This window comes from Styela clava, chromosome 7 (genome assembly GCF_964204865.1).
Source record: "Styela clava chromosome 7, kaStyClav1.hap1.2, whole genome shotgun sequence".
NCBI lineage: Eukaryota > Metazoa > Chordata > Ascidiacea > Stolidobranchia > Styelidae > Styela > Styela clava.
Window position 1 is genome coordinate 23,841,947 of NC_135256.1, and position 12,223 is coordinate 23,854,169.

Sequence of the window (12,223 nt, forward strand, 5' to 3'; positions counted from 1 at the left end):
CATACATTTGAAGTTTGAACCCACGTACATTTGAACCCGTACCGGTACATCCGCGGGTTCAGTCTATATGAGGGTTCTAAAATCCATGGGTACGGTACGGTATGGGTTCATATATCCGTAAGAAAAAATTCCATAGCTGCAATAGTACGGTACCGGTACCGTGTGCAGGTGCAACTGTCGTGGGTTTAAATCACGGGTTTAAATGTACGTGGGTTCAAATGTAACGGAACGGTAATTTTACTTGCTTATTCAATATTTTTCAAATAAGGCAGTACGGTACTGCAGTAAGGCCATTCTGTTAGTTGCACGCTAAGAATCTAGGTTTTCATGCATTTCGCTAGGTTTAGACACGAGCTCAGCCAGTCAGCGGCAGTACAAGTTCATTTCACTCCATAATCCAGTAATCACTAATCAGCATAACCAGAGTTACCCCAGCCCACACTCGCTCACCTGCGGCCAACGGGTTAACCAAGTATTTTACACACTTTATAAACGTTGTACCATATACAGTAACAGCTAACAGGCAATATGCAATAAAATGATAGATAAAAACTACATAAAAACTGATTATGAAATTTGGTAAGCGAACAAAACCCTATTCCAGTAGTCACTGACTGCACGCCTGGGTTTCCAGGTTTCCACACCGCGATCTATGATTGCGGCCCAATTTCTTGTGTGAAAGGGCAATGAAATTCAGACTGGGAGGAGTCCAGCAATCCTCTTGCACATAGCCTACCTAGCCCATCATGGAATTCAAACCTGCGAACCCACGCAGGGCAATCAGAGATGCTGTGGCGAGCACTTTCCTAACGTTTACCACGATGCACCACACCGACTGACTGACTGAATCACTCTTTCGTATTTCGATTCCTGATTTAGGATTGATCAATAAATACGTACCCATGCCATGCTGTGAATATGGTTTTTAAAAAGAAATTTTTATTTTTAGTTGTTTACTGTTACCTGTTTGGGCATGCTAAATATTAGCAAGGTTAGGAATACTGGGAAATGATGAGATTTACATTGAAGTGTTTTGTTTATGTTCTTGGTGGATTTTTCATTGGTGTGCTTGCCTGTAACATTCTTATGCAAGGCTTCGGATTACGATGCAACACTCGAAGTTTCTTTGTACACCCAGTGGTTCAGTCGGGAACAATTGATGAAGAAGTTCGGCATGGAAACACTATTCCACCAAAGTCCAACATTTATTTGGGTAACGTTATAACTCTTCAAAACTGTAACATTACATGTACTTCAGGGGTCTCATGTAGTTTCGTACCTAACATACTTCTAGTGGGCGTAGCATGACAATTTTTTCACGTATCAATCCTAATCCCCACCTGACTACACCATTCAAAAATTACGTCAACATGACGTCACAGTGACGTAATAGAGTCCTTCAAACTATACGAACTGCCATCCAAGACGCGCAAACGAGCACCCGAAATCGAACAGTTATTTCTCTCGTTTTCTCGTCGCAACGATTCCGATAGGAGAGAGTACGATAATGTCAGTCAATTCTTTATCGTCGGCGCCAATGCCATTTCGGGCAATTGTGCGTATATTTGGCAAGCTCTATGACGTAATTGTGATGTCGTAGTGACGTAATTTTTGGATGGCGTAGTCAGATGGGGGTTAGGATTGACATATCAAAAAATTGTTATGCTACGCCCACTGGAAGTACGTTAGGTACGAAACTACACGAGACCCTACTTCAGTACTTGTGAATAGCAAACCACTTAAGTATCCAATAATTTAACTTGATTCCGCCCTGCAATTGCAACTGTCAAAAGCAGGAGTCGTTTGCCAACCCCTGGTCTAAAGTCTAGCATTATTCAAATAGAAATATACCTTGAGATTTGAATCAAGTACTTATTGGCATTATGCCAACTTATTTTTCCACAATACAGCTAGCCCTTTTTTATAAAATTATAAATGGAATTATAATGGGGAATTTTTCATTTTATGAATGAATTCCATATTACCGTATTACTGCTTTACTGCGCTTCTTATTAAGTAATTGGCAATTTTTTGTTATTTCCAGGAATGATGTCGGCATCCAAGTTTTTGACCACTCGAGTGCAAAGAAATATTGATACATGGTTGCAAAAAGGTGGATGGAAAGTGGAGGTTTTCGCAGATGCTGATCCATCATTATTGAGAGTTCCACCTGGACTAGACATCAATGTTGTAACGTCAGTAACGTCATTTTTATATGTGTAGAAGTTGAATTGCCAAATTTAATAAATGCAAAATTCAGCCTCTTTACACAATTCGACGCATTAGACCTTCATATCCATATATTTGAGAATTGCTTTCTTGTTTAAGTCTCTTTTCTTTAGTTTGCCTATTCATTTGATTCTCAACATTCAAAAAGCTTTTATGTCTTGTTGATTGTTAGGCTATCCTGTTAATGAAATTACACTTTTGTAAATTTTATAATTTGCTTCTCAACTGACATGAAAACTTAGATCTAACTGTTTTGTTCATTTTTACAATCAAGGCTGCCAGCTGTTGATGACACGGCATATCCTCCTCAGAAAAAAAGCTTCATGCTACTTCGGCACATGTATGATTATCATATCAATGATTTTGACTGGTTTATAAGATCTGATGATGACAGTTACACAGATTTTCCTAGGATGCAAAACCTTCTCAATAAGATAAATAGTAGTTTACCAATATTTTTTGGCAATCCCGGATTCGGTATGGATGAAGACGATGGAATAGAGGAGGGTATGTGCTATATATATACATAGTGTATCTGTTATTGTACATGAGCAGTGGCTTCAATTCAATACACTGTTTGCATTAAATCATCAACAAATCTAGTCACTGCTATTCTTCAATGTAATGCCATGATCATTTGCTACAGTTATGGAAGCATTAAAGTGGGGGAGATTATGGAAGACATAGGCTATTCCCCTGATCGGGAATTGTCAAGAATCCACAATGCTGTGTCTATTGTAAATGTTTAAGCAAAGTCCTAATATCAGAAATTAGTCTGCATAACAAGTTGGGGGTTTTAATAAACTTTTGCCTATTTGCTGAAAGAAGTATTAGTATTGCCTTGGTAAAAAGTAAAACATGAAGTGCACGAAAAATTCTCCAATGCTTGTTTTCCGGTGTGCCTGGTGAAGCCAAGCAATTGTACCCATTCCATTGAACTGTACTAATGAATGCAATAAATGAATGCTTGATATAGCATGTTGCTATTCTGAATTGTTTATCAAATCTCGAGACATCATCACCATTAAAGTGTCAATTCCAGTATGATTTGAATATTTGAATTTTAAGCAATCATCTGTTTCCAGGAATGAAATACCTTATGGGTGGATTGGGAATGATCTTCAGTCGGGGATTGTTGATTCAACTTCGACCTCATTTGAAGCATTGCATTCAACATCTTTATTCACCTCATGAAGACATTGAGATTGGTCGATGTGTATGGAAACATACCAAAGCAATAACACCGGTGGCTTGGGAAACTGTTGATCTTTTCTACCAACAGTATGACAAGGTATGTGATAAAGATTTCTGATATCGCTATTTTACCGATAGGGATTCAATATCAATGGAAAGGTGCTAATATTAATACTCCTATATTATATTTGGCTATCAATATTATGCAATTATGATCAGCCTATATACAATAGTTGGTACTCCGAAGTATGTGAACCACGATGGTGGACACCGAAAGGTAGTATGTGTACCAGGTTAGGGTTAGGCCATAATTTTAGGCGCTCCCGTAGTATGTGCACCAAGATGGCGGACACTGGAAGTGGAACGTAGTATGTGTACCAGGTTAGGGTTATGTCATAATTTTATTCCAATTTTCCTTATTTAGTTCTATAATGAGTTTGGGGACTCGCCAAGTGACTCCCGTAGTTTTTGTACCTGATTTTGTGTCCTGATCCTAACCTGGTATACATACTACTTTCCAGTATCCGCCATCTTGGTTCACATACTTCGGGAGTACCCAATATTTCAAGTAGTTAAATAGACAGGATAGATTTAGGGATAAACATGCACCCGACAACAGCGTTTTTCCACCTGAGGCATTTTTGCAGATGTGTCAAAGTAATTTTGAAAGATTCGGGACGAACTGCAATGAATGATTAGTAGGGGCGTATGTTTCATATTTTATTCACAAGAAGCACTCACTGTGCTATAGTCACCAATGGTTTCACGAGATAGTAAAGGCAGCATATGTGATCATACATGGTTAATATATTGTCTTGGCATATGTTGTATGTTATAATTAGAAGCTTACTGAAAGTTAGTTTCCTTTAGGGTTAAACCTTTAAAGATTAATAAAATAATAAATTTAATCCGATTTCATTTGAATAATCAACAGGAGACTGGAGATGTTATAAACATTATTATGGATCAGTTGACTCCGAAAAGGACTGCTAAAACAATCACTTATCATTCAGTAAAAACTGAAGAATTGGTGAATAAATTACATCATCAAATACTTCGAAGAAATTTACACCAGATTTTAAACAGAACATCGAGAATACGAAATGAAATTGCTCATATGAGACAGATGTTGGAGTTGCATGAGGTCGGTTGATAGACTTGCTGGCGTTTGTGATATATTGGTATACAGTTATTTCACTGTTGCTTTATTGCACCAAATGTCGTGTTGACTTCACTTGCGAAAGTATAAACTGTTGGTAGTGAAATACATTAGCCTTTCACAATTACTTATACTGCTCAGGTTAGCCTCCGGTACCGATATAGTTTTCATTCTAACCATAGGGTAAATCTGAATAATCATACTAGTTTTGGAGTAATTCATAATTATATTATGTATATGGTAAATGATAGCGACTATTTTGTCATTAGAGTAGAGTAACATGTTCTATTGCACATCCAATGTTTAGTTCATTACTAGGGTAATGAATATCATTATCTGCTGTAATTATCTTTCTTTTTTACAAATCCAAAGATATCTCAAAGTTTCACCAGGTATTATGAATATTGTAACATTTTAACATTGAATCACATAGCACCAAACTAATATTTAATTATTTCAAAAAAATCTGAAATAATATAATTGTTAGTTGTGGAAATACTTCTTTATATATAGCAGACTACATTGTCGTGCCAAAAGCCAACTGTAATTATGAATGAATTTCTGTCTAGGATTCACCCACAAAAGAGAAAAGCATGGATTCTACGGTGCCCATATTATTAGGGACTGAGGATAAATTTTCATGGAAGAATGATGGAAACCCATGGCCTGAAGGTGCTTATTGGTACCCAACTGGTGCTTCATACAACAGAATATCATTCAAGAAACCCTGGTTTCATTGGGACCGGTACTATAGACATGATGTCATTGACCCAATTGTCCCTGCTAGAGGTTGGTATTTATTGATTTTTCACAAACAATACAGCTGGTAATTATTGTGTATACATAAATTTTGGAAAGAACGAATGTCACTCTAAAATATTATATTATTCATCACATATTCATGATAGTTTACACTTTACATTTTCTTAATGAAGCCGAAGTTACTGGCTACCTATCTGCTAAATGATCAACTTTCAGCTCATTTTGAGAATGCTCATTCTTTTTTTTCACAGACAGCAGCGATTTTCTCTTTACAGAGATGTAATTATCTTTTCATATTGTACTTTTGGAAACCTTGCCGAAAAGCTATTGATCAAATGTTCTAATTAAAAATGTATTGATAGTATACATTTTGTAATGACAGGTCATTCTAAAGTTGAGAAAGAAGCTATTGCATCATTGTTGTCAGATATTGAAGGAGGATTGCTCAAACAATCTTGCCCACAATTTCCTCCGAATGTTCAACTGAATTATGCATACATGCAATATGGATCTTTGGAAGGAGTAAAAATCATTACTGTTCATCGATCTTCAGCAGGCTCAACAATAAAATTCTGTCGAACTGCATCACAATGGTCTTATGGAGTTACACTTTTTGGTGAAGGAGATTTGCCTTTGGGCAATACCAAACTTTTGAAAACTGCACTAAAATCCTCAGTCGGATTACTAGGGCGTGCAGTTGGTGATCTTCTCGGTGTCCGAGAAGAAAATGAAGACGTGCCTGGTGGTGGTAGGAACAAGTTCCCCAAGGCCCCAAGAGAACTACCAGCTCTCATACCTCCAGATACAATTCCATCTGCAAACCATCGCATCATATTCGTGATTCCACTTCAAGGCAGATATCGTGCTCTTGAACAGTTTATGGAGAGCTATGAAAAAGACTTTTTGAAGCCTGCACAGGACTCTGCTAATGCAAATGTGGTTGATACTCGTAATGTGCAGCTTGCCATTGTACTTCTTGGTAATGATGAACAGGGTGATGACCTTGGATTGAATAGAGCTTCAGCCCATTTGCTTAGAAGTTATCAGAACACTTATGGATCAAGTTTACTTCGCTATCATGTTGCATCAACTGGAGATAGATCTTTTTCAAGAGGAGCAGGTTAGGATTAGTTTTTCATTTTTGAATTTATTAAGTAGCCTGCCCATTTGAGTAATATTCAAGTTTTCATACTAATGAAATTCCATATTCTGTGGCTGCACTGAGTGTAATTGTTTACGTTTCCTTAATTTTTTATTCTTAGGTATAGAGCTTGGTTCTTTGGTTGGGGAAGAGAACGATATTTTGTTTTTCATGGATATTGATATGGTTGTAACTCCAAACCTCGTGACACAATGTCGTCAGAATATAAGACAAGGCCGAAATGCATGGTATCCTGTTCCATATAGTCAATATGATCCTGACAAACTTTGTTTTCATGATGAACTACCTAGACATATTGAAGAAAGACATGATTTGGTTTATGATGTTGGCGCGGGTCCAGTTCCGAAGGAAAGTTCTTCTAGGGAAAGACAACTGATGCGTGAATCTATTAAACGTACCCCACTGACCTTGAACAGAGATCGTGGCTTCTGGAGAGACTTTGGTTTTGGAATAGCATGCATGTACAAATCAGACTTTATAGCAACAGGAGGCTTCGATTTGACCATAGAAGGGTGGGGTGAAGAGGACGTTAGACTTTACGTTTCATTGATTCAGTCCGGTATTGATGTGTTTCGAGTGAGACAAAAAGATTTGGTTCATATCTTCCACCATAAATATTGTGATGCTGATATTTCCGGTGAACAAGCTAAGGCTTGTCGAAGAACCAAAGCTAGTCACTTTGCGAGTCAAAAGTGTTTAGCAAACATGTGGTTTAAAACGTATATCGCAAGATAATATTGTTGTCCTATACCTCTGATTATTCAATCACCAAGATAACATTTTGCTCACTTATCATCTGGTTGCATGTGTCTGGTGGGTTGCAATTGGAAATGGATTTTCACTGAATATTAATTAAACTTTTGTGCGAATATCTGGGGTTGTTGTGGGCGTTGATTTTTTGTACATCAGAGTTGGATTTTGGTCGGATTCACCATGGTTTTATATTTGTGTGAATTTGTGTAGTTCTCAGTTTTCTTCAAATCATAGTAAACAAAATTCATGCATTAGGTACATACCGTCTTTGTGAATCATAAACCTGATCACTGTTTCCCCCCATATTTATTTATACCACTGTATTTATCTTATCATGTTTTTCAGTTATATATGACTAATTTGTTTTTGAAGCTCAATTTATGTAATTTGCACCTTAATAACCCAGGTACTATGTTACCTCATAGTTTGAATATGGATTGCTGGAGAAGTATTAGGGAGGATTTCCTAGATATTTCATTCCTGAATCAATATTAGGATAGAAATCATGTTAGTACAATATCCTTGACATAACATTTTCGTTCTGTGTTGCCCTGTTTTTGTCTTGCTGCAACATTGTCCATAATACCAGTCTCAATTGTTTCATTAATATTTGTTTTAAAGGTATTTTGTATTACTGACAAACTAGATACCATTGACCATGTTTCGTAGACGTTAGGAATTCGTAATCTCTAATATTGCTGCAAGTTTTGGGAAAACAAACTATGCAACTCGCTGAAGTAATGCTCATTTTGAAGATTCTATTCCAGCTTACGACTACCGGCAATCAACTATTAAATTATTCTTCTGTGTTCCACTCATTTATTTAACCTAATCGTTGTTTTTTGATTCGTTTCCTATAAATAAAATGAAATCTTCACAATTATATTTTTTCAATAACTATGCTAATATGTCTGAGGCCTTCTTATTGACATTTTGGTGGAAGTGTTGTATCATCTTTCATGTCTCAATATTAAGGATATGGTGATATACACTGGAATGCAGTGCGTGTCTTGTTTAGAATTCTAAGTTTATTTTTTTCAGAATGCTCAGATTCTAATATTTCTTGCAATGGTGGTACTGTTTGATTTCCGTTTCTCTGATTTCAAAAAAAGCAATTGCGGGGGAAACATCGAGGATCTATATCTTTAATTAGGAATGATGCAGTGATCTATAGATCAGGGTGGTCCAAACAATTTTAGCGTAGGCTACTAAACCATTGGCAGATATTTGTATTTATCAGCAGAACAATTTTGATTTATTTTTAAATTATTCCAACTGAGAATAGTTCTTTACCTAATCCCGATGTCGGGATCGGTGTTTGTTAAAATCACGGAATTTCATTGTTGTACATATTAGCGTCAAGACGATGCCTATATGGCAGTGGTTCTCAACCACTAGTGGTACGCGGAAGCTTTTCGAGTGGTACGCGAGCAGCTTTGAATTATTGCAACAATTAACTTTTGAGTTGGCTAAAATATGGCCACAACGCTTTATCTTCAATACCGTATGTATTCGCTGAACGGGTTTATAGCGCTAGCAGTTCTTGTCTGGAGATCGACCCCACTACTTCCCACCTAAAACGAAACGATGCTAAAAGCCTTTTAGCTCTGACAAATGCTCTCGTGATTTTACACGCAATAAATACGTTATTACTACATAAAATTAATACGTTGAAACTTTGCGCGAAGGTCTAAAATGGATGTAGTGCCATATTAAATACTCCTATAGCAACTAACCCCCAAATGTACCCCATTTCATGTTAAAAATATGAAAACAAAGTTAATTTTTCCCAAAATTCGAACAAAGACTTTCGTAGGAATCAAATTACGCCAGTTTTATGACCCACAACATGTTCCATCCATTCCTTATCAAATTAAAATGTATATTCTGAAGACCTTTGGCACTGATTGAAATAATTATATCTAAGTTCCCATCCGTACGATGTACATAATTACCCTTATTGAGATAATAGGAGTTTCTGTTTATAACGTGAATCACGAGCTCACGTTTACAGTATTTAATAAGATTTATGATGGACGTATAAATACGACTCGTTATCTTTCAAGGGGAAGACGATGTAAACGATTCAAAGCTAGTAGGGATAAATGTTATAAAATTTATATTCTGTGTATCGTGGAAATCTGAGAATAAAATCAAACAGAGTTTTCTAAAGTTTCCTTCATTCACGTGGGCGTTGAAGCTGAAGGGTGAACGGGTAACTTGCAAGTCAGAGACAATCTACAAACTAGAGCTGCGTGCAGCTTTAACAGGCTTCCCGCGTAAAAAAAAATTTGCATTTTATTGCTAGCTGAGAACTTCTGCACATTTGAGGTGAATTTCAAGTTTGTAGGACCAATTTGAAAAAATAATAATAAATAAATAATAATAAAACACAGGAATACAATAGGTTCCCTGCTGACAAGCAGCGGGAAGCCTAATTAGCAATATACGGTAACATCACATTCATTTACCAATCATATATGCTATACTCCCATAGCGCGTTTCTTTTGTCATTGGTCCCAACCCTAGAAGGGAGTTTTGTTGGTGGTATGGGAATGCCTTCCTGTGATCGGCAAAAGGACCAAGCCCATGAGATGAGCTGGCGTCAAGTAACTCCGCCCTGAAGAGACGTTTTGTACCTTTATTCCAGTCAAAACACTCCTCTATTTTCAAGCGTTGGTCATGTGACAGCAGCGACAAACCGCTGAGCTGACTTTGCGCCGCGCGATCCAGCTTTTTTTTTTTTATCTGGGTTGGGGTCGCAACTTGGACGGACTTGGTTGTTTTTTGACGGTAGCACTAGGCTTGCAAGTAATAAACTCATCATACAATGAGTGCAGAAAAAATGTGACCGAAGTGAACTGAGAGGAAACGCATTTCCTTACCCACTACGACGTTAAACCAGAGTGTCTGGTGTGTTTTCAAGTAATATCTGCCACGAAAGAATATAATTTTTAGCGACATTACAAAACCAAACACGAGAAAGCATACCGAAAATACCACGATATTTCTCGGGAAGCAATTTTAAAACAACTAAAGGCTTTATATAGTTTCCTTGAAAATCTGATGAGAACGATAAACTCTCATTCCTAAACATATTTAAAGTGAGTAAACTCGCTATGTTTTGATTACTTTGGGGTTTTCTCTGACTGCGGCCCGCAAGACCTCCTCAAAAGTTTTTGTGTCCCTTCAACCTCGCAACCTTGGACCACCCTGCTATAGATAATTTAAAGGAGCATTATACATCGACATATTTGTAAAACTTCTTGATATTTTTAGAAGTTAAACGCAATCGAGCGGTATTATTGGGTTCATTAAAACTGTTAGCCATATAAAATGGAACAACCCTGTGATTGTTATCATTTGAAAAAATCTGTAAACGCAGGGGAAATAAACGAAGAAACGTTTCTGGTCGAAGTTGAGACAACGCCGCTGCGTCGTTCAACTGGCTCGTGTTATCTGAATTAATATTTATTTTAAATAGAATCAAGCCGTTAAGTTGATTCGATGATGATCCGGTTGGCTTCGATTCGAAATTATGAATGTTACGTTCTTAGTCCCAATTTCAATACTATAAACCAGAATAACCTGGGATATCTATTCAAGATTGGGAAGGGAGAAGGTTCATACGACTCGATCGTTCGGCCTTCACTAAAATTAGCAGATGCACCAGTCGGCGAATTGAGAACCAACATGTACGAATTCGAAAGTGATCATTTGTAATCGGATATCGTACAATACCAGTTTTGTTTTTTAAAAAAAGCTTCATTGCTCTGAGTGTAGTCGGTATGTTTATTCGGGATTCACCTTCTGTGGTAGACTGCCTTTCGACAACTGCATCATATATATATATGGAGTAATACCAGTTGCTGAAATCAAGTTGAAACCGCTTATTTCGCAATAAATTCCAAGCAGTGATCTTCTACGAGTTTCACGAATCTTCCATGAGGAGCTTTTGATTACATATATACTCGTGTGTATATATATTGTTTGAATATATTCAAACAACTATTAGATTTGATAGTCTCTGATAACCGTTCTGTTTTGCCAGTATTAAGTTCGCTTTTATATTTATTTATAGCTTCTACAATTCTTGTTATTCAAGTATTGTAGCACCAACCCCCCGAATTTATCCCAATTGGAGTTAAAATTATGAAAACAAAGTTAATTTTTCAGGAAATTCCTAAATGATATTCGTAGGAATCAAAATTTACAACCTCAAGCTTTCATGAACATGTTTCGTCCTGTCATTAAAAAATTGAAATTCATTTTTTCAGGATATTTAAACACAGTTTGAAATAATATGTTGTTCTAGTCAGAATGAAAGTTATAAGATTGTATTCTGTGTATCTTGGAGAACTACAAATAAAGGCAAATAGAGATGTTTCAACGGATCTTCATTTACGCTGGCGTAACCGACAGACTGTGTTCGTCGGTACAAGTTAGTCACAAACTTTGGACAAAACTCTAGCCGGCCAAAACTCGAAGTCAGACTTCACAAATCAACATTCAATGTATAGTCACATCTAATTCCCACAGTATTGCACAGCGCTTCCCCTAGTCTCTGGAATGTTTTATTGAAGTCCCACTCCATGACAGGTACATGCCCCTAGTTCGGGCGTGACTAAAAGGAAATAAGGTATAGATCGCCAATTGATTGTTTGAAAAATAAGTCTTACAAAATAGATCTGACGCACAGATCAGCTTAGGATATTTACGTGTCAATGACCAACATTCGGCCGTACTACGAGTTACGACACGAAATGGTTAGATACAAGAAAGGTCAAAAATTTATGATTAACATATACAGGAATCATTTGGTAAATTCCAGCGGGCCAATTATTCATATAACAAAAAATAGGAGCAGAAAGAAGTCTAGCACAAAAAGAAGAACACTCAACTGAGCACTATCGTATGATATTTACTTTCATCATATACATAAGCATAGTAAATTTAAATCGGTT

General features: G+C 36.8%; 1 protein-coding gene across 1 annotated transcript; it reads left to right on the forward strand.

The window, feature by feature from the left end:
• Positions 1–945: 945 nt before the first annotated feature.
• On the forward strand, positions 946–9,324 carry LOC120328385 (chondroitin sulfate synthase 1-like). The gene is made up of 8 exons (XM_039394852.2): positions 946–1,213; positions 2,045–2,195; positions 2,504–2,736; positions 3,315–3,520; positions 4,358–4,567; positions 5,152–5,371; positions 5,727–6,464; positions 6,607–9,324. Exons 1-8 carry the CDS (start codon positions 1,009–1,011, stop codon positions 7,239–7,241), a joined length of 2,598 nt encoding a protein of 865 aa, XP_039250786.2. The 5' UTR covers positions 946–1,008; the 3' UTR covers positions 7,242–9,324.
• The last annotated feature ends 2,899 nt before the right edge of the window (positions 9,325–12,223 follow it).